We start from the raw sequence: 23,721 nt of genomic DNA, 5'->3' as shown, positions 1-23,721 counted from the left end.
AGGCTTCACACACTACTCTGTATGTGTGTGTGTGTGAGGTCTCGAGTAGAGGCGTGGACATACATACACATTCGTAGTGTTTTCTTGCATCTGATTCACGACTGCGAAAGTTCGTCGACAGGAGGTACTTGGGTGTTCCAGTAGAGAAGCATTTCACATTACTCGGGGTACTGTCTACTCTATCCAGAAGAAGAAGAAGAAGAAGAAGAAGAAGAAGAAGAAGAAGAAGAAGAGTCCTCGTGAAACGCCCCATGCGAGGACCAAGGTAAAGTGTAGTCTTGACAACGTGTCTCAGTTCACAGTATACGTAGCCTCACGATGGCGAGTAAAAAAAAAGCCAAATGCGTATTCATCAGTCTTCTTCTTTTTTTGTTCATTTCTTCTCATTTAATCGTCCTGACCAATCTTCTCCAGCTTACCCATTTCGCGCTTCTCGCCTGTCTCGCCGATGAAGCGTATGCGGTCGATGCGCGTCTTCTCGCTGTCGCCGTCTGCGTCGGCGACGAAGAGCACGACGGAAGCGACGTTTTGGAACTTGACGAAGCGCAGTTCCAGCTTGGCTGTGTGTGTGGTGGGGTCCCAGTCTTCGGGCTTGAGCTCGATGACCTGCGTGGCGGGGACGTCGTCGGCTTCTTCGAAGCCGAGGTTGTGCTGGCGGTTTGTCCAGACGTGGATTGTTTTTGGGCGGACGGGGGCTTCGTCGTCGTCTTCGGCGTTGTCGGGTGAGATGTATGAGGTCAGGTGGATGGTGTGCAGCTTGATGGTTGCGGTAAAGGGGACGAAGAGCATGAGCTGGTTGTCCACGTCGCTTTCCACCCAGTCCTTTTTGCCCTGGGCGGCCTTGCCCTTGCTGAGCGACGAGGGCGCAGACGTCTCGAGCAGCGTGCGCACAGTGCCAAAGTCGCTGTCGGCATTGAGAAGGTCCAGCCCGCGCACGTCGACCACGTCGGTGACATCCGTGTAGCCGCGTGGCAGGCTGGCGCCCGTCCATGCACCGCTTCCACTGCTGCCACTGGCGCTGTCGAGCCCATTGCCCTCGTTCTCGGCCTCGGCGGCGAGCGTCTTGATTGCTTCCGAGAGTTGTTGCGGATTCGAGCCCGAGTACTTCCGTATTTGCTGGTTGTTCTTGTAGATGATGAATGTGGGGGTGCTGGGGGAGGGCAGATAGTCAGCTAACGAAACTCGTCTGTGTATGCAATATTGGCCTACTTGGTGACGTTGTAGCTCTGCGCAATCTGGGCCTGCTGCACTGTGCTGACCTTGCTAAAGGTGACTTTTCCCGGTCTTGACAGCTGCCCGGCTAGCTGGTCGTATACGGGCGCGATGGCTTTGCTCGACGTGTTTTCCTCATTGTAGACTGTGCGGAGCTGCGGTCAGTATAGTGCAACCGTGGTGTCGTGCGGCCGGTGTTGCGACGGGCGGTGGCGGGCGGTTTCTTACAATTGACGACGACGACGCGCGACGACGACAGCAGCGAGCTCAGCTGGGCCGGCGACTTGATTTCGACGGTTGCAGACATGTCTGTGGGTGCTGCGAGGGGAGGGAATCCGCGGGGGTTGGTGTTGTATGAGAGGCGCGACGTGCAGCTCTCTTGCTCTCTCTCTCTCTCTCTCTCTCGGTCTGGCCGTCTCTCCGGTTTAGTGGGGGCGGGGTGTGGCTATTCCGTCACCGACCACGACCCGTCCAAGTCAGGAAGTATGCGTGTAGTCAGGCACCGACCCCCACGACGCGGCGAGGAACAACGAAGCTTCCAGAACACCGCCTGCTTTCTGACGCCGCCGGTCGCTTACCCATACGATACGCAAACCCGCTCGTCTTCAGGGGCTTGGTGTCGTCGAGTCGCCTGCCTAGACCACCTCACACGTTCCCTCAACACCCGTCGTGTCGCTACACACCCACGCGCTTTCAAAGCAACATCCTCGCTGCCACTAACAGTCTACGCCGCCTTTGACTGCGCCGCTGCAGATTGTTAAATCAGCCTCATCTACACACATACACTCACGCGCACGCGGGATTGGTAAGCGCCCCTCCTGGCGTTGACCGTCCCCAGCATTGTGTGCATCCAGAGCCTAATCGCCTCTTGATGGCAGGCCCGAGCGACCTCTTCCTTAGTTTTGCCGAAGCAAAGCTGCTCCACCTCGCCAGCCTGATTCTGCTCATTGAAAGAAGCGACGCCACCCGAAGAGCCCATCGCTGGGACTGCTGGTACTCGCGAGCCATTCTGCTTGCAAACGCACCCACTGCCTTCCTGCTCGCGCACAATCTCTACCGACTATTTCGCGCATAATGTCGCACGTTGTCGTCTTCAACTCGTACGCGAGGTCGTTCAAGATTGCCACTACACCCACAAAGTACCTGACGGACGTGCGGGACGAGGCGTGCCAAAAGTTTGGCGTCAGCAAGGACCAGTTTACGCTGAAGTAGGGAGCATTACCTGTATACCAAGTCCATCGCTAACGTGTCCGCAGATACAACAACAAGCCCATTTCCCTCTCCCAGCAGATACGCCTTGCAAACCTCCCCCAGGGCGCTCGATTAGAGCTTGTCCAGGCCTCGCGATCGCCCACCGTCATATCTGTAGCGCTCCAGCTTCCAGCGTCGGAGAAGAATGCACGGCTCACAAACAAGTTTGCGAGCAACACGTCGTTATGGGAGATTTTGCGCCATTTTGAAAGCACCCAGGGGGCCAACTTCAACTTCACGCAGCGTGGTGTGCCGGAGATGAGTGGCGTATCTGGTGCTGGAAGGTTGCATTATGAGCAGCCTGTCATAACCGTGATGCCTGGCCATAAAGAGCAGTCGAGCTTTGTCGAGCTGCAGCAGACACTCAGCCAGTTGGGGTTTGATAGCGGGTCGGCTCTACTGAAGCTGTCGTATAGAAACAGCGGTACCCCGTTAGAAGAGGCCATGGCGCAGATATCACAATATTTCAAGCCTAGCGAGCCTTCAGCGGGAGCAGAAGGCGCACATGCTTCAACATCCAATCAATCGGCCTCAAAACCGGATGCAGCAAAGGCCGCTCCTGAGGCGACGGAAACCGTGGCCGGCGAGACTGTGCGCAGTGACGAGCCTGATCCGGAGCCGATGGAAGTCGATCCGAAGCCTGCTGCTCAACCTACACAGGAGCCCGAGGTCTCAACGGAGACAAATGCGACCGAGAGCGTCGAGAATACTTCTCCAGCTGCAGCTCTGGCTGCGGCAACGTCAACAGCTTCGCCTGCGCCAGCAGAGCCCTCTCAACTTCTACCACAGTCTGCCAGCGAGTCATCACAGTCATCGGAGAAATCCCGCAACATTCAGATTTTCTCTGCACCAACTTCGTCGACTCCACAAGCAGCAAGAAATGGTTTCAACGAGAGCGACTACCTTCCAACGATTGAGCATGCAAAGGCGCACCAGAATGCATTGTTGAACAGGACCAAAAACACACGGCTACTGTCTGACAAGGAGCTCGAGGAGCAAGAAAAAGAACGACAGGCCAAGATCAATGCAGCAGCTGAAAAGGGTGGTTCACTACGGATACGCATGCCTGACGGTGCGCTTATTCAAATGTCCTTTGACAAGAACGATACGGCAGTTGGTCTGTATGATTTTGTACGGGGATTCCTAGAGAAGAAGAATGAACCATTCCAACTCAAGAACACGGGTCCAACGGGTCGTCTGGTTCTTATCCCCAAAGACGACAAGCGCCTGGTACAGGATCTGCGTTTCTTCAACAATGAACTCATCACTTTCCAATGGGCGGATAACGCAAGTGCAGCGGCGCGAGCCAGTCGAAGTGCGCTGTCGTCGGAATGGCAAGCAAAGGCACAAGCATTGAAGGTCGAGGAGCCGACAAAAGAAGAAAGCTCTGGAGTACAATCGAACCAGCCGCAGGGACAAAGCGTGGCTGAGGGCAAGAGAAAAGCGAATATGAGTAACGAGGAGAAGGAGAGCAAGCTGAAGAATCTGCTTGGCAAGGGACTGTTTAAGAAGAAGTAGAGTGGCGGTGTTGGGGAAAAGAATATTTATTCATGTACCAGGTGCTTTTGCGGCATCTACTAGGAGTTCAATGTTGGATTAGCGATGAAGCCATGAATCGAATAGACCTGGCATGACTTGACATGTCAGGAAGTGTGCAGCGTATGGACCTTTCTTGTTATCAGAAGCTGTTATGCTGTGGCGGTGCCTGCTAGGCAAACGGACTCACCTTCACCTCACGGTGAGTCCAGCCAATTTCCGGTACCGCGCGTTTCAACAGTCTGTTATTTTTGGGCGCTCACTTTCACTTCACCGCATATCTAGTGTGTATGAAAAACCTTCGCTTTGGACACGATTGTTGATATATTAGTTCGTTCTCCTACCGCAACAACACATAGACGTACGACAAGACTTCTACCCGACGCTGCCCAATCACAATGGACGACATCATCTTCGTAGGAGCCACGCCAAAACAACAGACCCCGAAACGGAAGGTCGATTCTCCAGGCAAACCGGCATTGGCAAGAGCCGCCCCAGCACAAGCCTGTGTCCTCACGCCTTCTGTCGTTGAACGGCATAACGAGCTTGCCGAAGTGGTGCAACACTGCAGTCCCTCGAAGAATCCCCCATCGGAAGAAGAAGAAGAAGCCTTTATGCTCGCGACGCGCCATGCCCTAGAACAAGCACTGGGAAAACAAACCCTAGAACAGCATGGAGCGCTCCTGAAGCAAGAGAAGAAATGCACAGAAGACTACATCGCGCAGCTCGAAGAAGCCGTAAACCAGAAAACCGGCATAGACTCCCCGATGCAGAATGCGCTGGTACAGGGAGAACTCGCCATGTGGAAAGCTCGAGCCTCGGGGCAGGATGAAGCTACAAAGACGGAAATGCGGCTGCTCAGAAAATGGAACGATCAGTTGCAGCAGGAGAAGGATGGGCTTGAGGCGAGTGTAGAGGAGATGAAGAAGGAGAACAGGGCGCTCAAAGCTGAAGTTGAGATGTTGAAGAGTGCGAAGCGACAAATGAATGGGAGTGAGGTGAAGATCCTCCGCACACGCAACGTGCAGCTCGAGGAAGAAAAAATACAACTTGAAAGCAGCATGCAGCTCCTTAAAGACGAGTGTAGCTCTTTGAAAACACGGCTCTCCTCTTCCATCACCACCACCACCACTACCACTACCAAGCACAACAACAACAGCAGCAGCAGCAGCACCGAAGCGAAAAAAACGAACCAAGTCGATGACCATGATGCCGATGCTACAAACACCCCTTCATCTTCTTCCTCCACCGACATCAAGCAAGCCAAAAAGCGAGCTCGAGATCTCAAACGCCGCAACATGGCCTTGCACAAGGAAAACGCCGCGCTGGCGGATAAACTGGGTATGCTGGAAATGCAGCTGCAAGATCAAACTGCGATTTGTGCGCAGCAGCTGCGCGAAGAAGCAGCGGAGAAGGAAGATGCGCTCGCGGATAAAGAAGTGCAGATTGCGGAATTGCAGAAACGTGTTGAGGTGTTGGAGATGGAGGTGGAGATGGTGCAGCGTGATGAGAGGAACGTCAATGATAACAACAATAAGAATGATGATGCCGGTATTGAGGATCACGGCACGGCGGCTCTGTCGAACTTGGGACTCAGGAGGCGAGTTAAAGATGCGGTTAAAGCGCAGGCGAGGCTGCGGAAGAGGTTGAAGGGTACAATGGTAAGGTATCGGGGCTTGCTGGGCAGGAATGCGGAATTGGTGGCGATTCTGGAGCGTGTGGCTGAGAAGAAGGGGTGCGGAGACAGGGAGAGGAGGGAGGGGAAGAGGGTTAGGGGACGGGCGGCTGGGAAGGGCGAGGAGTGAGATTTGGAGGAGGGACAAGGGAGAGAGAGAAAGCAGATTGGAGTGTTGGCTTGGTAGATAGCGGTAGATCAGATCAGACTGAGAGCTTGTAACGACGGGAATTGGAGAGACGGAGAGTGAGGAGGATGAGTAGAGCCAGTGGCAACTGTGGGGGTTTTTTTTTGATAGTCTGCTGATTGAGAGATGGAAACATGGTCAACGTTATAGCTTGGCGCTACCACTCCGCTTCATACGAGCATGATATCGATCTCTCATTTCGCGTCTTAACATTTTACCAGCGGGATTTCTGGGTATCTGAATCTGCGATTAGTGTAATTGTCGCTATTTCGGAAAACAGAAGGAGAGGAAGATTGAACTCACCGAATCAACCGCCTCAACACCCCCAGTCAACCACTTGTGTCTACTCAACCTCTGCTTCACCCACACATCCAACTTCGCCGCCACCACCTCCTCCCCCAGTTTCTCTCCTCCCTCCGTAAGCACAACCCACGCTCTAACGAACGACGAGCCATCGCCCCGCCCGTTATCCACACCCGCAACACAGGCATCGCGGACAAGCCCCTCGGGATGCTGCAGCAGCGTATCCTCGACCTCGGTCGCCGCAACCTGCAAGCCCTTCACCTTGATCATTTCCTTGAGGCGATCCACAAAGTAAATCCGATCATGCTCGTCTCGCCGGACTAGATCGCCCGTACGAAGCCATCCGGGCTCCGCAAATAAGTCGGCTGTTGCGCGGGCATCTCGAAAGTATCCTGGCGTGACGACGGGCCCTGCAACCCAGAACTCGCCGGGCTCGCCTACACCCACATCGCTCAGCGTAGTGGGATCCACAATCCGCGCTGAGATCCCCGGGAACAGGTAGCCAATCGTACCCGGGCCCGCGGGCGGAAGCCCAAAAAGCCCCGGGGCGGTTGGCGCCGCGATGCTCGCGGCTTCGCTGAGCCCGTAGCCGCTGGGAATCAGGGCTGCGCCGTAGCGCGGCAGCCGCTTGGCGAGCTGGGCTGCCACGTCTGGCGGGAGATGTGCAGCGCCGCTGGACGCAGAGACGACGGAGCTTACGTCGTAGGTATCGAGCAAAGGGGAGAGTGCGAGGTGGCGGACTAGAGGAGGCACGAGGGGCAGCGTAGTGATTTTGTATTTCTGGATTGCGTGTAGAGCCAGCTGGACGTCCCATTTTGGGAGGAGGATATGAGTGTTTCTGAAGTGGTTGATACGTAGAATGCTTGTTACCATGCCGTAGGAATGGTACATGGGCAGCATGCCCAGCGTTGTTATCGGCGCACTCAGTGGCGTGGTGCCGGCGAATCGCGCGGCTTGCACGTTGCAGATGGGGGCTTGCAGGCTGGAGCTCACGCTGTTATAGTGCGTTATCATCATGGCTTTGGGCAGCCCAGACGTACCGGACGACTGGAATAGACATGCTAGACGGTGGCCGCCGTGGAGTCTGCGTGGGCGCTCTGCCAGCTGCATGCCTTGTCTTACGAGCGACTCGACGGTGCGGTGTCCAGATACGGCGTCTAGCTGTGGATTGTCGCTCAGCACAATGATCTTTCGAGCATCTAGTTTAAGTTTCAAAGGCAGATTGTCGCTCTCGCCGGACCCCAGCTTGAGGGCTTCACTCAGCACGGGAAGCAATGTCTCGTGGCACATGAGACTTGTGATTTGCATCTTCCGCAGCACCCACCATAGCTCGTATGGCGTGCTCCCTGGGCTGATCGCGCCAAAAACGAGTTCGGAGCGGAAACACGCGTGCACAACCATGGGGTAGTGGATGTGGTTTTGCGAGAATAACGCCATGATTTCGCCGTCTTGCTTGTCGTCAACGGGACTTCTACCTAGCCCGAGTGGATTCGGTCCATCCTGCCGGAACACAAGGGATAATGCGCAGACGCGAGCGAAGAAGCTGTGGAGTGTGACGAATTCCTCTGTGACGGCATTGATGAAGAGGGGGTAGTCTTCCGGCAAGGGATTGCCCGGTGGGAAGCAGAGCTCGTGGATATTGAGATCGTCCGGTCTAGGTGGCAGGGGGCCGAATGGCGACGAGAATACAGGTCCAGACTGAGGGTTGTACTTGTATGTATGAGGATCTGGAGATTCGGGTCCGATGTACCTGGACCAGTGCTGTTTGAGGAGGTCATGCGTCATGTTGAAGCAGGTGGGGAATCAGGAACTTGGTTGCGGGAAAGTCTTTGAATTGTATTTGGGGGTATGTACTTTGCTGGAATATGTGCAAAGGGATCCCCACTGGATATCCGTTGTGGCAGTACGCACACCGCGTTGTTCACTGTGTGGTCTTGACGCCTGCATATTTCTTCGGTTTTGGACGAAAAGCAACGATGAAAGGAATTATGCTGCTCCAGGCTGTTAGCTTGGGAAGACAGAGGATACAGGAGAGGGTGAAAACAAGTGATCAAATGGGTAAAGGGCGGATCCGAGTCTCGGGAGAAGAGTTGGAACTTGTCAAACGTCTGTACAAGGTGCAGGTCATGTGTAGGTCGAATAGCGCTTAACTAGAACAGTCTTAGCGTCGGATAGTACGTAAGTAGATCAGCCACTCCTTCCACCGGAGTTTCAAACAACACCATTACCCACTTTGACATCTTCAACCCAACGCCATGCCATCAAGACAAGCGCGCGGATACAACAGCTAGATTTGTACAACATAATTCTAGGTGTCGGCCAACCATGGTGCAGCTCAACAGATCCTCAGTACCCTCCCAAGCGTCGCTTAGTTTTGCTGCAGGGTGCCTAAAACTCGCATCTGCCACGGATTGGTGCATGCTGGTTTCAGGTGACAATCCCACCCTCGACTCCATCCACTTTCTGCTCGGTCCTCGGGGCTACCCGCACATATACGCGGGAGTCACCAACAGAGGACTCAAGGTTATCCAATAGGTTGGCAAACCTTCAGCTCCTGAGTTGTGCATTTAGGCGCGTACATGGGCGGTGAGAGACTCGCATACGGCGCCCATACGCCAGCTTGGGGGATCGTCGCGCTTGAGTCTCAGCCCTCAGCCTTGCCCAAATTCCGGCCCCCGTTACGTTGTAAAATCCACTTTTCGGCCCTTATAGTCGCCGTGTCATCTGCCTGCATGTACTGTTGTCACTCAAGCTACTTCGCCATCGTTTCATCGTCTACTTTGACAACTGTTGAAAAACAATAATGTCGTCCGAACTTACAGAGGTCGATATCGAACCGACAGAAAGAGGGACGCTGTGGTCTTCGAAGAATATTCCTCACAGCGAAAACTTTCCAAACCCATACGAGTTGATTGGAGACGCATACGAGCGGATATCAGTGGCAGATGAGTGGGAGATACACGACCCGTAGGTGCTCAACCGTGTCATAATTTCGAGCTGGTGCTGATTCGCGCAGTAAAAGCAAAAGCCTGCCATATCTAGCACACATCAAGTCACTATCCACCTCATGGAGGTCATTGCGCTATTTGGCCGATTGGATGCAGGTCGGTACAACGCCGTTACGATGGAATGATCTCAAGAAAGACCCTAAAGAACGCGATCGACGCGCCAACAAGACAAACATCACTTTCATCGAGTACCAACCTGCATCAGAACCAAAAGCAAATCGCATCCAGACGTCTTCTGTGCTGCATGAGACTCTTCAGTCGCTATCGCACGAGCGTATGAGAGAGCCTCCTCTTCGACTCTTCATTGTAGAAGATCTCTCCCAACAGGTTGTGGAGCTTCTAGGGGAGCGCTTCGACATTGACCCACTCTTCTTCCGCGAGCAGATTGACGATTACGTGTGGCACAACACTCGGGATCCATGGGCAGTGCCACCGAGCCTCATCTCCAACATGAAGCATCGTCAGTGGTTCCGCATGCGGAACATGCGTCTACGATATCACAAGACAAAGACAGACTTTGAAGAGTCGAGGTTAGAGGCTAACAGCTGGAATGTGCTCCGCCGTCCTGATAACGATGATAATCATTGGAACTTCCTGGATGAAGACGACGCGGTTGTATCAATCATGCGCACACGTACAACCATGTGGATTGGTAAGGATAAACAATGTGGTAACGGCACGGTCGGTATCGTGCTGTTGGACCCAACAGTCAGCCAAGGGCGGCCACTGTGTAAGTATCTCTTCCTGCAGTGACTGCATCAGTCAGTATGCGTAGCCGGTAGGGGTTACTAACCTCAACAGGGTATGACCGAAGCAATTGGCTGCCAACGCCAAAGATGGCAACAAAGGTCTATCCATCGATACAATCTTCGGTATCATGGTTCGAGGATATTGTGCAGATGACGACAGCCTTTCCGTGGTTTGAGCAATCAGAAGGCCACGAAATCAATGCCCAGGTCCTTGCTAAACCAACCATGTACACCATCTGTGCCGAGTGGCTCATCGTATGCGACTATGTGAGGACGCGACTCAGCCAGATCGAATGGGAGCTGGAAAACCCGCGTGTCTTCCGATCCAAAGGCGATGCCATTGACAGCTCGCTAAAACGTCTTCATACATGGCGACGCCAAATACCAGTCTTCCGGGACATGGTCACCGAGACAATCGAGCATGCACTTCCTGCAGCAGCACGCCTAACCATGTCGCCATCCCAATATTCCGCTGTGCCATCGTCACCCATGTCTTACACCACACGATCTGGTCTATCTGAAAAGATCGTCATAAATTTTGATAATGTAGAAGGGTTCGAGGATATCGTGCCCGACTTCCGTCATGTCCTCAATACCATCAACCAACTCCAAGAGCGCGTAGAGCGCCTCACTAGCATTGTTACTGCTGAAATCGCCATTGAAGATTCTCGGCGCGGGCTCGAAGAGAACCACAACATGGCGCGCCTTACCTGGCTGGCGACGATTTTCATTCCACTGACGTTCATCTCGGGCTTATATAGCATGAATGAGAGTGTATCGGCGCTCAAGGATACATATGGATGGTACTTTGCTACGGCTATACCGTTTACGCTCATCGTCATGGGAATTGGCTGGGTAGCTGGCGGCGGGAGCTTGACGCCGTGGAAGAAGGATAGCGACACGCAGAGGGGCATGATTGGAGGGCCAGATAAGAAGGTGAAGTAACGTCAATAGGAACTGAAGCCGTCTTCAGCCATGCTATTCATAGTTTCGCGTACCCTGTTAATGTCCCAGCGCCTACAACGTAAATCTGAAGTTCGGGTGCCTGTGTCCAAGTCTGCCGGCATCACTTTGCAACAATCTGCCATCCCTCTGGCTCTGCTCTCTGTTTTTGTTTTCCCAGCTCAGATACGCACATTGCGCTGCAGCTAGGAAAATTGTAATCACCAGCGCACCGAGACTGATCGAATGGCCCAGCGTATATCGCGGCGCATCGCGTTGCAGATAGATGAATGTCCCGATAAACGCTGAACAATTGGCAATGGAAATGATGATCCCGATTCCGACCGCCCGCACATAGTGTGGCGCGAGATTGTTCGATGCCCATCCCTTATTCTCTATCAGCGCGTTTGAAATAGATAGGCTGGTAACAAGACTTACCATGAGCATAGGCGAGCCTTGGAACACGCCAATCGCAACTAAAAACGTCCCGGCATATCGCACTGCGTTGGTCGTGGCTACAATCAACATGACATACCCGCAGATGCCCAGTACACTACCCCCAATGATAAAGTACCCTCTGTTCTTCAGCCTGTCGGACGCATAGGCCGTGCCGATGACGGTGAGAAACGCAGCCATGTTGGGTGGTACGGTGAATAGCTGCGCCGTTGTACTTTGATATCCCATTCCTGCTATGATGCTAGGCAGGAATAGGGAGAAGCTCTGATACACATCGTCAGCACCACAGGCGTATCTACCCAAGAAACCGCCTTCAAAATTATAGTATATCACAAAACTTACGTATAACGGGACGAGTAGAAAGAACCAGATAAACGCCGACAGATATGTCTGCGGCGCCAACAGCGCCATCTTCACCCAGTACCAGCTCAGCTTCTCCTCGTCGACATCTACATCCGTGGCGCCACCAGCATCAATCCGCATGCGGCGCAACGCCCATTGTTTTTCGGCGTCAGAGAGGAAATGCGCTGCGGCGGGGGTGTCGGGCATGAAGAAGAAGCAGACGAGTCCGAAGACGACTGTTACAGCGCCCTCAACTAGGCAATTGTATCAGCCAGGCAGACCCCTAGTTCGCACAAGCCATTCGCCAGGAAGGAATTGGGATAAAGAAGAAGAGACGGGAGACAGGAAACACACTACATACTGAAGAAAATCCACGGCCACCGCTCATACCCTCCCACGCGTATCCTCGCCAGCCCGCTCGCCAGCAGCCCGCCAAACGCGCCAGACAGCGGCGCAGCGCAGTAGAACAAGCCACTGCGCAGCAGCATCTCGCCGCGCCGGTAGAACATGGCGAGGTAGATAATCACGCCGCCCAGGATGCCGCCTTCAAATAGCCCCAGTAGTAACCTGCACGCAACCAGCCCCGCAAACGTGGTGACGAAACCCATCATCGTACACACGAGACCCCATGCAGTGATCAGCGCGGGCAGGTACAGACCTGCGCGCAGCCGCTTGACGAGCAGGTTCGAGGGTACATCGACGAGGATGTAGGGGATGTAAAAGACGAGCAGCGCGATGTTGAAGCAGGTACCGGTTGTGATGGAGAGGCTGTCTGTCAGTCCGGCGATGCGGGCGTTGCCAATGTTGCTGCGGTCGATGAAGGAGAAGAGCCTGGTGAAGTAGGGAGACAGTGTTAGTTTGGAGACGCTGAGTGCATGTGGAGGGGTGGTGAGTGTGCTACCATATTCCGAAGAGCCAGGGGAGAATATGAGTGTCGAATTTTCGGTTGAGCCGTTTATCGAGGGCGGGGTCTGCTACTTCATTGATAGTGGTGGCTTTTTCGATATGTGTGGTTTTGTCGTCGTGTTCGTGTGGTTTATCCATTGTAACTGTGTGCTTGATGTTCTTGGGGTACGAGTAGTATATCATTCCATGAGTAGCAGTGCGATGAGAAAGCAAATGTGCAGGAAAGCGGGCTTCAATAGTGATGGATATTAAGAAACCTCGAGACTGCCCGAGGTAAATGGAGACTATGGACGGGAATAATGCTATCGTTCTGGATCTCAAATCACTGCCTGCTTTCTAGGCTAAATCCTTGTCCACTTCCTTCCCTTGTGCATGGCATGTAGTCGCAAAGTGCGGGGAACGATGATGCGAAGGATTCGACAAGGGATGCGGGGAAACAAATCCGAGTCCGCAAGGAGAAATATGCCGATGACAATTGTACTTGTCGCCAATGAAACAAGAGCAAGAAATTTTCTTGCGAGTAAAATTACAGCTAAGGGAATAGAGCGACGTTAGGAAAGAGACAAGGCTGACAAGCCAAACTCAAGTAAGCATAGTTGGCGTCGTTGGCTGACGCCCTGGTGACACTTTAAGCACTGCCTTCCACGCTATCCTCTTTCGTCATGAACGCCCAAAAGCCTCTTGCAACTACCACGCTGGGCAGATCGATGAGGCGGTAGAAAATCTCGGCAAGCAACGTTACGAGGGGTGCGCACACGAGGAAACATACGAAACCGTTTGCGCCGGTGCTGGTCCCGTTTGCAGCCATGTGGTTGTACGTCTTGATTCCGACGGTGTATATGATGATGGATTGGACGAGGAAGAAGCCTGCATGTTGTAAGCAGCTGTCTGCCATTATTGAGAAACCAAGGAAGACTTACTGAAGCTTCTCCTTCCGAGCGCGACGAAGAAGCTACCGGAAAGAACACTTCGAGGCAACTCGAATGTTTCGATTAAGAGGATTGACCCCAGGATAACGAGGTAGTTGTCAAGGCGGGCCATGGGCTGATCTTTATCCATGCGCTCATTGAGCATGCCGCCGGTGTAGATGCCCGTGTGGCCGTACAGCTCGTTGTCGCGCATATGCTCCAGCCCCGAGATGAAGATAAAGTGTAGCAGGATTCCGGTAAAGACCATGGTTGCGTACAGTGGCCAAAGCGGAAGATCGTACTTGAACAGCTTAAACCCTTTGCGGGACCGCGATGCAAAGTCCATGTTGAGTACGGCGTCGGCAAGAAGAAGACCAGTGATGCTGTACCAGGCCCAGCTGTGCACCCAGAACGCAGCGACGATAAAGGCAAGCATGGCTTTAACGCGCCAGGATGTGCGAGTACAAGGGACAATGACCATGGTCATATAGACGGTGTAGCTTTGCTGGAAGAGCACGGAAACGATCCAGAGGGTGCCGGATGGGAAAACATTGTTGGCGGCCTGGTTACTGTAGTTCTTGTTGAGCCAGAAAATCTGAAACAGCGAGTTGAAGTAGACTATGAAACCGTCAAGGCGCATAGGGACGCTGGTCGAGATGTTGCCAGTTGCCTCCATGAAGTCAGCAATGTAGGCCGTGGAAGAGGTGCTGAAGGCCATTGCCGCAATCGAATACGCCATAAATGTCGGGATCCATAGTCGGACGCCGCGGCGAAAGACACTGGATGCGCCCACCTCGCGTGTCTTGTTGGCCAGGTACGGTAAGCATATCGTTCGCGCCGAGAGGAAAATGATCCACCCGTAAATCAGCGACGGGTTGCAAAAGAGCACCGAAAATGACTTGCGCAGTCCGACCTGGTAACTTGGCCCGTCGACATTTTTAGAATCAGGAACGGCTGCTGGAAGAAATGTCTGGAAGAAGACGAAGAGGAATGACTGAATTACAAAAAGACCCCGCAACCCAATGAGGTAGTTCTGGTTGCTAGTCGCATGCGGGCTCGATGGCGCCGCGAACATGGCTAAAGGAGAGGATAGAAGTTCGGACTTCATGATGGAACAATGGTCTTGGTGCTCTCATGCCGCGAAGAACGGACCTGATATGAGAAGGACAATCTTTACCAGGGCGACACAATACACCCCACCCACCTTGGTCAGATACCACCACTACAGACACCACAAACAATCGGCCAGGGTGCGCACAGCCGTAAACGCATACTCCCAATAACTCAAATCCTACACACCCTACCTGCTCCGGGGGGGACGCGAGATCATCATCTTGGCTGCGCTAAGAGAGAGGGTGCGAGAAAAAACCAATACATATCGAGGGTCTCTCTCCTTTTCGGGTGTGTTGCATGGTACGACGGATGCATTGCAGACCAAATTCCCGAGGAAAGCAACCCCTGGCAGAAACAGGAATCGCCCGACATGTTTGCTTTTGAGGCGTGTCAGCCTGTCATTAGGGAAATTGTCGATAAGCGTTACATCTAGTCTACGCCGTGAGTTAGACTACCGATTTGTGTGTGTGTGTCTGGTTCACGCCCAGCTTGGCTTTCGGGAATACTGTCACTGTAAGTACAGTCACCAGCGGGGGCCAAATCTGCATGTCGCGATTCAAGATCGGCATGGATGTTTATAGATTTGCATCCGCGGCCTTGTTTCTGCCTGTAAGGTGACATGTGGCGTTGGTGGAAGACCTGATAGATAAGTTTTTTTCGGCACGTTTTGGGGGTGGTGATAAGGATCTTCCGTGCGTGGCGCAAAGACACGGCTAGGACTCTTTAACCTATCAGCCTTTACCCTGGAATTTACCAATGTCTATGCGCATACGCACCCTCGAGAGGCCAAACGTGTATCAGAGTGATGAGGGATGGGTGGTTCAGGGGGCGGGCGCACCGAGCCGTCGTACTCCGGGGTCAACAACCACAGTGGCAAGGCAGGCAGATCGATCGTTGGCAGAAGAAACAACACAGGGGCGTCCACATGCTGGATTCGTTTTGGCGTCCTTGGAGCGTCTGACTGAAGGATGCGTGAACTAAGGCTACAGTCCATTCGGCCCTTGCACCTTGTGTGACGTTCATCCCGCGAGGCGCGCTAGCACTAGCGCGGGCCGAGCGCGTGGCACTAGGCTAGGTGCCGTCGATCAACCGCGTGTTTCCCTGGTAATCTCCCGAGCCGAGATCCTCGACTTCACTTCCCCATCTTCTCTCGATACATCCAGCACACGTCGGGGCGTTCGGGCGAGAGAAGCCTGTCGAGCCCTAGTGCGCTCCTTAGATATCTACCCGCTGTCGCTTGCGCGTATGTACGCCACCATCACCAGCACACCAGGGCCCGCAGCCTCCAACGACATTGGTCAAGTCTTGCCAAATGTTTCTCTGCGTTTTCACTGCGCAAGGTGCGTTACCCCAATCATGCATAGTGATCAGGGCCAGAACCTGCCAAGGTACTCGAGGTCAAGATCCGCGTATGTGGCTATTGACACAACGCCATCGCAGCATGCAATGGGTTGGCGGGACGATATCCTTCGCTCCATCCTCACAAGCGATAGACTCGAGCAAAAATAGACCGTGTGTCTAGAGAAAAAAAGTATTATTGACACCATCCGGATATATTCTGCAGCCTAAGATCGTCCATCTGCCTAACGAAGCCGCGTGACTATTTTTACTGGGAAAAGAAACAGGGCGATTGTCCTTCGCCCACTAGGATATACACAACATAAGAGACTGCTGATCTGCAAGGCTACTTCCTAGCCGTAGGATTCCAAGAGCTGTACTTGACGATTTGCCGTGCATGGCCGTACAGGCCGATGGTGGCGTTGAGAACAAGATAAAATGGGTACAAGGCCGAAAAGAGAATGATCATCTTCCTGGATACAAACTCGGATTTGACCTGGTTGGTGATCCACAGTGTAGCGAACAGGCAGATGATGCTGTGAGACAAGGTCAGCAAGGCCAAGGACCAGGCAGTGCATGTGTGCTACGAACCTGATAATGAAGAGCCATTGCGAGAGGGGATACTGAAAATAGACCAGCCTCCACAGCTCCTCCCCGTTTGTGGGAAACTTGACGATAACGAACGATGCAACGAGACACGTGTACTGTGTGACGAGATAGTACGACGACTCTCGGATGAGCAACAGCGAAAGCACGCCGAACCGGGCCGTGAAGCTACGCTTGGCATGCTCTTCGTGCAATGGATCCTTGACGCCATTCCATACCATTTTCATGTGACGCATGCTGGCCTGAGCCCATCCCTGAGCCCACCGGAGGCGCTGCTTCCAAAACGCGGCAAATGTCGTGGGGGCCAGTTCGTACGAAGTAACGTTAAGGTCGTGGACTGTCTTAGCGCCCTTGGAAAATGCACGCAATGCCGAATCAATGTCTTCGGTCAACATGGTGTCGTCCATTTTCAGGTCGCGGAGAAGAGAGGCGCGCCAATAGCCATTGGATCCGCAGAAAAGCCCAAACCCCCACATAGTTGAGCGACCGGGATGGGAAACAGCGTAGATCTTGTCGAATTCGACCGAGATCATGTTGGTCATGAACGAGTCCTCGGAGTTGAACACGATGCATCGGCCTTGCACAATGTCGACGTCCTTGTCTGCCATGAAGCGCTCAGCAGCCCACCGGGGTGCGTTGGGATGGGGATAGTGATCGCAATCATAAATGGCGATGAGGTCGGATCCAGTGTCGAGTGTAAAAAAGTAGTTGAGATTGTCGGCCTTTGATGTCGAGCCGGGGACTTTGATGACCCTAGCGTGGGGAAAATGAAGTGGAAGCTCGGCCAACTCCGTCTCCAGTGGCTCGATTGGCTTTGGTGTATTATAGAGAATATTAATGCGGATCCTATCGCTAGGGTAAGCGATTTCCCTAAGCGCATAGTGAGCACGATCCATGATGATATCTTGCTCATTGGGCAGGTAAGCCACAATGAGAAGATCCAAAATGGGCAGCTGGCTGTTCGGCGTAGGAAATAGCCACTGCTTCTCTTGCGCTTGCGTGACGACGTCGCGTGCCTCGCGGCAGGGCGTGATGCTGAAGAAGGCCTCGAGGACTGTAGTTCCGGCAATGTAGAAGTTGGTACACATGTATATAAACCAAAAAATGGCGATCAGGCCATCATTGCAATACATGTACATGCAAACCGAGAAGACGTAGTAGGAGAAGACCAGACCGAAGGGTGTCCATTCCGAGATCCACGAGGATGAGCGTCCAACGACTTGAGAGGGAGTCCAGCTAGTCTTGGGTGCTGCCTTTTCGTCGACGGCAGGCAACGGGGATGTGACGTCGCCTACCTCAATGACACAATCTTTGTTGTCAGACATCTTATAAAGGAGTGATTGATGTGACAGTAACGAGCGGAAGGGGGAGTCAAAGCGAAAGAAGGATGACTGCAGCAGCGAAGCTCAAACGACCGAAGGGACAGAGACAGAACATATACTAGGAGATTTGTTAGGTACGGCAAGAAAAGGGTGTGGCGGACAGCTAACGTTTGCGAAAAATAAAGCGACAACCTCGTGTACGGATTCTCGTCCATTGTGCAATGCCGCTTAGGAGGGCTTGCCTTTGCACCATCCTGCAATTGTTTCTAGGATCGGCACGGGCATGAACAATGCCCGGCTCCAGCAATGGGACCAAAGCGGGTGACCCCCATGCCCCACCTTGGGCATTCCTACGCCCATCGGCATGGGGAATATTCGCCAAGTTGGCTGTCGAACTAGAGTTCCTCGTGCATGACAGCCAATGGCGTGCTTTTTGTCGCAGTGTCTTGCACGTCAACGGCGCGCTTGTGAATGTCCAAGGACAGGCAAAGCCATCCTGCCGCCATTCTGGGCCGCATGGTCCCTGGTATACGGCATATTGGTGTGACGGAGCGTGCAGCAGCTGAGAGATGTGCCATTGCTCTAGATATCTTGACAACAGGGCAATTGTCCAATGGCTGTGTACGTGCAGCATGGCACCGCTGCCGCCGTAATGGAGCGTGCATCATAGACCCTGATGATCCTGGAGCATGCTGTGACAAGACGAGATAATGCTGGGGGCGAAGATCACTGATCAGAGCGTGAATGGCTAGGACGGTTGCCGAGTCTCTCTCAACAAACGCGAGACGACGAGGCGTAGAAGAGGGAGTGCGAGTAGGAGTGGGAGGAATGGACTGTGCAGACCTGCTACAGTAAGTAGCGCCGGTGCACGGTCCCGCACCTTGCCCAACCCCCCTCCGTCTCTTGCGACATCTCCCATTGCTCCCCCAATAATCGATGCGCCTGCCAAGGGAAGCTTGCATGGCTTTTTTGCCCTGTTGCACGGTGCACGGCTGAAGCACCGCTTCGATGACGACCTCAAGGGGCGGGCCAAGACCTTGGGAAAGGAGAGCCTTCGCAGCCTACTCCTCCATGTTTACGGCCCTCCCGGGAAGACCACGGCTCCTCTCTGCCCGAAAAGCATGGTTGCACTAATCTTCTTAGCCGATTGGACTGGCCCCGTGTACTCCAATTACGTATGGTAGACAAATACCACCTTGGATTCGAGAACGCGGCCTTGCTCTTCGTCTTGTCCTTCTTTGTTCAGTCACTCGTTTATCGTCATGGTTCGCTCGACTCTACTCGGGCTTGCCTTTTTTCATATTCTGCCTGCCCTGGCAGAGGTTTCACGTGGAACCAAAAACTGCACTTGCGGCTTCTACGACAATCAGACCGAGGAGCTCTACACTGACTCCATCATTGTGTATTTCAATGAAACAACAGGGCTGCCATTTGAGTTTGTTGCCGAGGAATTTGAACAAAACTATGTCAAGGACTGGGTATGGGGCTATTCGTACGTGATAAGTGTCTTGGACGCTCCAACTAATCCTTCTTAGAATGCAATTTTCCGTTCTGGCGCCACTCCAGACAACCTACACGACAATGACCAGTCTCTGCAGCTGGTAGTCCAGCCATCGACAGACGAGCATCTTGTCAGAGGCGCTAGTCTTCGCACCAAGAGGCGCGATATTCAACATGGCTCTTTCCGCACCTTGATCAAGCCTGCAGACCAAGATGCTCCAGGAACAGCTGCTTCCATGATGTGGAAGTACAACGAGACCGAAGTGACGGAGCTTAGTATTATGAACAATCCTCCTTCTCGGGCTGAGCCATGGGTTGGCACGTTTGTCAACAACGAGTTCACCACACACGACCTTGGAGCAAACTTTAGTCAGCTCATCCGCAGCACTGCCGCCAACAATAACTACACCACACTTGGCGGCGGGCTAAGCAACGGCAGCATTAACCCATGGGACTTCACCGAGTACCGCATCGACTGGACTGCAGACTATATTGATTTCTACATTGGTGGTAATCTGACTCGTCGGGTGCTGCATAAGGACAACAAGGGCATGCCATCAGTCCCCTCAGCCCTCTACTTCAAGCATTGGTCGACGGGTAACCGCTACTCCATGGGCGGGCCTCCTCGGCGCACCGAATCGATTGCCGAAATTGGGTGGATTCGCATTTTTTTCAACTCGTCATTGATGAACGAAGACTCTCGTGAAGACTTTGTTGCACGCTGTCCTCTGACTGATGCTTGCTCCATGGACGACTTTGAACTGCGTGGCTCCACCTCGTATGCAGAAGACGCCACAAAGAAGTGGAGGCAGCACGGGAACAGAGACATTAGACGCATGCCGGCACTATGGATCTCTATATCCTGTCTTGCACTTTCGACCATTCTCCTTGTACACACGCTCATCCGACGCTTAGCACCAAAGGTCAAAAGTGAGCCTCCTAAACCAGCACCAGCACCAGCGCCAGCACCAGAGCCATCGCTGGCTCAGGCTATCAAGAGCCCATATGGTCAGAGTCTACACTCATTTTCATCTTCCGATAGCACGCAACGTCCGGACACTCGTGGCCAGACTCCCTCAATGAAACACGGTTTTGATGATGACTTGACCATCGAAAGGATCGATACAAGGCCGGGCTCATCAACACTTGGAGGCAGCACGCCTAGAATTGGCCGATCACGCCACAGCTCTATCGCTATGGACAGCCGTGCAACGACGCCTTACAACAGCAACTTCCATACCAGTCGCGAGGACCTTTTCGCTCCTGTGCCGCCTCTGCCAGGAATGCGTACGCTCAATCACCATGATTCATCACTCACGCTACGCGATCCACGAATCACACAAGTGTCACGACCTGACAAGATTGTAATGGAGACTGTGACTGAGTCTGCTCTGCCAGCTCCCCGTATGCGTCCGCAGCCTCCCCCGGTGCGAAACCGTATCGACCATCTTGCTGGTCTTACAGCACTCTGCTCGCTCGTCGTCACGCTTATGCACTTTGGCCTTACCTTTTTGCCTGCTCTTGTCCAACCGGGTGCGGATGCACACAATGCTTCGGAACCCTGGGCGCAAAGGATCATTGGCCCGTTCTTGCTCAACCAGATGTGGCTCGGTGTCTTTTTCACCACGTCAGTTCGTTTCCTGACCGCACCGTACCTTCGCAAAGGCAAGATGGAAGAATTGGCCAAGGCAGCTGTGCGTCGAACACCGCGTCTCATGATTCCTGTTGCGGCGGTCGCGTTGATGGAATACTTTCTCATCGACGTTGGTGCCACGAGGTTTCTTCAATACATTCCCAGTATTACCTGGTCCAACTGGCCATACGTCACGCGCTTCGAACATTTCGGCCAGTACATTTCTGAAATTCTGGAGCTCATCTTTCTCATCCCCAATGCTGTTCCACAGATTACTCTGCATTTCTGCACTGGTGTGCTCTGGACCATTGCCGTGCAACTCCAGGGCTCGTGGCTTGTGCTGCTCGGCGTCCTGGTTGTGTACGAAATCAAGACACCGTGGAAGCGCATGTGTTACTACGCTTTCTGCCTCGTCAACCACTGGTATGCACAGTCCTGGGGCACCTACCTTTGGCTCGGTCTGCTGCTCACCGACCTCGACGTCACGTACAAGTGGAAGGCCTTTTTGAGCACTCGGACAGCCGCCTACTACGCCACAGTCACCTTTTTCTGGGCCTGCATCATTACCAGTTTTGCTGTCAACGTCATTCCCAACTGGTCAGACACAGACTTTAACTTTAGCACCGCGGAGCGAAACATCCATCCCGACCCCGTTACAGGTAAAGCCATTCTCAACACAGATGAAGCGGGATACCCACCATACTACACGCCGCGTCTCAATGGTCTCCTGTTCGCGGGCGGCATGCAGGCCATTGTGGAGCTCTCCGCCGCCGTGCAATGGGTCCTCTCAACGCCTCCATTCCTGATCCTCTTCCCCCACGTCTTTACCATCTACCTCATCCATGGCCTAGTCTTTTGGTCCTACGGCTCCTGGCTTATGGTGTTCCTTGCCGATCGGGGCTTCAGCTACGGCGTCAACATTGCCATTGTAGGCGTAACCTCGTACGGGGTCCTCTTCGCTGCGCTCCCGATAGTCACGCCCATCATTGAAGCCCTCGGAAAAGACATGACTGCTCTGGTTTGGATGACGGCAACAAACAAGTCTCCTCCACGCCGCCGCACCCTCTTCCCCTACCCAGACGACCTCTTTACCGGCCGCCAGATCAACGAAAAGGAAGACAGCACCACGGGTGATAACAATACCGGCGACGTCGAATCGGGCCTCGCACAACGCCCAAGCGACGACAGCAGAAGCAGCCCCGAAAATGGCAATGGCAAAGGCAAAGGCGTCGCCCGGATAGCCGAATACGAAATCCATGCTTTCTCCACCGACGACGATCTACACTCTAGTCGAGTCACAAGTCGGTTTAGCGGGTAAAAGGACAACAAAAAAAACACACACAAACACTTGCACATATATCCCCCTATTTCCTAATTCCCATGTTTTCTTTTTTTCCTTCTCGTTTTCCCTACTTTTTTTTGTACCACATGTCTCGTTTCTGGAAATTCACGTGCGCCCCCGTCCCGTTGTTGTACGTAATGACAGTGGAAGGAAGGAAGGAAGAAAAGAAAGAAAGAAAGAAAGAAAAATAGTGCACATGTACTGCACAAACACACACAGACACACACACACACAGATTTACACAGACTAGTTCTTTTTCTTTCATCTTCTTCTTCTTCCTCTTCTTTTTCCCTTCGTTTGGCTTCTATTCCCCCCCTTGTTTTTCTCTTTCTCTCTTGGCGCTTCTTTTCTTTTTTTCCATCCTAGGCTCAGACAGACAAACAGACAAACAGGCTGAAACATGTATTGCTGTATAAAGAAAGTGTTTTCAGAAATGCCATATTATCCTTTTTTGCCTCTCATTTTTCGTTTCCCTTGTTTCTGGTTTGGGCTTGGTTTGGGGTGTTTTTTTTGGCCTTTTCGCTTCCACGTGTATAGATGGTGGTGGGGGTGCACGCATGGACGTGGGATATATGTAGGTCACGGGACATGGGGAATATGGGTGATGGGGTTCACTGACACACATATACGAACGGGGTGAGAAAGAGGAGAGAGAAAGAAGAAGAGAGTTTAATCATCTGTGTAAATCAAGTCGTAGGCAGGAAAAACACCATAGTACAGCTCTGACAATATTCATAGCCCTCTATCCATCCTGCACCTCCCCCCCCCCTTTTTTTTCCCTTCCCATCCTTCTTCCTTCCTTGTCTTCCACAGCATCGCTTTTTCAATCTTTACTTTTTTCCCTTCTTTCTTTCTATTCGCTATCCAACCAGCCCTGCACATCGCCTTCATTTTCAATCCTTCTTTTCTTTCTTTCTTTCTTTCTTTCTCCCACTCCTCCCACACCACCTTTCTTTTTCCCGCACCACCTCGCGTGAACTCCTGTTGCCTTTCTCTCCCTACCCACACCACCACCACCACCATCACCCGAAGCCGAAGCTAGGCTAATGCAACATAATGCAAATACACTAGTCTAGTTATCCAGCCTTTGTGACAATAAAAGTGTGTATGGGAGTGTTTTCATAAGTCCCAAGTTTCATAAATACGCTGTATGTATGTATGTATGTACTGTACTGAGTCACCCAGTTTTCCGAGTTACATTCACACTGGCCCCCTTCGTTCTTCTCTTCACCATTCCATTCTCACCATTTTCACCCTTCCATCCTGCATCCTGCATTCTCTCCCCCCCCCTATCTCCTTCCCCATCATCCCACTTCAAAACCACCAAGACCTTTCTACCTCATTTCGTCTCATCTCGTTTCGTTTCGTTTCCCTTCTCTCTCCCTACTCTTT

General features: G+C 52.9%; 9 protein-coding genes across 9 annotated transcripts; 4 read left to right on the top strand and 5 right to left on the bottom strand.

The window, feature by feature from the left end:
- Positions 1-387: 387 nt before the first annotated feature.
- Positions 388-1,519, bottom strand: SETTUDRAFT_24474 (uncharacterized protein; the record flags this gene model as incomplete). The annotated part of the gene is made up of 3 exons (XM_008032998.1): positions 388-1,150; positions 1,210-1,357; positions 1,441-1,519. 3 exons carry the CDS (start codon positions 1,517-1,519, stop codon positions 388-390), a joined length of 990 nt encoding a protein of 329 aa, XP_008031189.1.
- Positions 1,520-2,286: 767 nt separating this feature from the next.
- SETTUDRAFT_100215 (uncharacterized protein) lies at positions 2,287-3,981 on the top strand (the record flags this gene model as incomplete). The annotated part of the gene is made up of 2 exons (XM_008033343.1): positions 2,287-2,420; positions 2,469-3,981. The coding sequence occupies 2 exons, from the start codon at positions 2,287-2,289 to the stop codon at positions 3,979-3,981; spliced, it is 1,647 nt and encodes a 548-aa protein (XP_008031534.1).
- A 416-nt stretch (positions 3,982-4,397) lies between these two features.
- Positions 4,398-5,608, top strand: SETTUDRAFT_35851 (uncharacterized protein; the record flags this gene model as incomplete). Its single annotated transcript, XM_008033065.1, has 2 exons — positions 4,398-5,502; positions 5,559-5,608. 2 exons carry the CDS (start codon positions 4,398-4,400, stop codon positions 5,606-5,608), a joined length of 1,155 nt encoding a protein of 384 aa, XP_008031256.1.
- A 397-nt stretch (positions 5,609-6,005) lies between these two features.
- Positions 6,006-7,949, bottom strand: SETTUDRAFT_99999 (uncharacterized protein; the record flags this gene model as incomplete). Its single annotated transcript, XM_008033342.1, has 2 exons — positions 6,006-6,098; positions 6,165-7,949. 2 exons carry the CDS (start codon positions 7,947-7,949, stop codon positions 6,006-6,008), a joined length of 1,878 nt encoding a protein of 625 aa, XP_008031533.1.
- Positions 7,950-8,967: 1,018 nt separating this feature from the next.
- On the top strand, positions 8,968-10,866 carry SETTUDRAFT_100060 (uncharacterized protein; the record flags this gene model as incomplete). Its single annotated transcript, XM_008033341.1, has 3 exons — positions 8,968-9,131; positions 9,187-9,902; positions 9,974-10,866. 3 exons carry the CDS (start codon positions 8,968-8,970, stop codon positions 10,864-10,866), a joined length of 1,773 nt encoding a protein of 590 aa, XP_008031532.1.
- A 72-nt stretch (positions 10,867-10,938) lies between these two features.
- Positions 10,939-12,705, bottom strand: SETTUDRAFT_24469 (uncharacterized protein; the record flags this gene model as incomplete). Its single annotated transcript, XM_008032997.1, has 5 exons — positions 10,939-11,250; positions 11,302-11,583; positions 11,662-11,915; positions 12,023-12,492; positions 12,563-12,705. The coding sequence occupies 5 exons, from the start codon at positions 12,703-12,705 to the stop codon at positions 10,939-10,941; spliced, it is 1,461 nt and encodes a 486-aa protein (XP_008031188.1).
- Positions 12,706-13,195: 490 nt separating this feature from the next.
- On the bottom strand, positions 13,196-14,583 carry SETTUDRAFT_35847 (uncharacterized protein; the record flags this gene model as incomplete). Its single annotated transcript, XM_008033064.1, has 2 exons — positions 13,196-13,434; positions 13,488-14,583. The coding sequence occupies 2 exons, from the start codon at positions 14,581-14,583 to the stop codon at positions 13,196-13,198; spliced, it is 1,335 nt and encodes a 444-aa protein (XP_008031255.1).
- Positions 14,584-16,272: 1,689 nt separating this feature from the next.
- On the bottom strand, positions 16,273-17,857 carry SETTUDRAFT_174614 (glycosyltransferase family 2 protein; the record flags this gene model as incomplete). Its single annotated transcript, XM_008033340.1, has 2 exons — positions 16,273-16,462; positions 16,518-17,857. 2 exons carry the CDS (start codon positions 17,855-17,857, stop codon positions 16,273-16,275), a joined length of 1,530 nt encoding a protein of 509 aa, XP_008031531.1.
- Positions 17,858-19,116: 1,259 nt separating this feature from the next.
- On the top strand, positions 19,117-22,305 carry SETTUDRAFT_144105 (uncharacterized protein; the record flags this gene model as incomplete). The annotated part of the gene is made up of 2 exons (XM_008033339.1): positions 19,117-19,332; positions 19,390-22,305. The coding sequence occupies 2 exons, from the start codon at positions 19,117-19,119 to the stop codon at positions 22,303-22,305; spliced, it is 3,132 nt and encodes a 1,043-aa protein (XP_008031530.1).
- Between the last annotated feature and the right edge of the window lie 1,416 nt (positions 22,306-23,721).

Source organism: Exserohilum turcica (assembly GCF_000359705.1).
Source record: "Exserohilum turcica Et28A unplaced genomic scaffold SETTUscaffold_9, whole genome shotgun sequence".
Taxonomy (NCBI): Eukaryota; Fungi; Ascomycota; class Dothideomycetes; order Pleosporales; family Pleosporaceae; genus Exserohilum; species Exserohilum turcicum.
The sequence above is the reverse complement of the archived record's forward strand: the minus strand, read 5'-3'. Positions and strand labels throughout refer to the sequence as shown.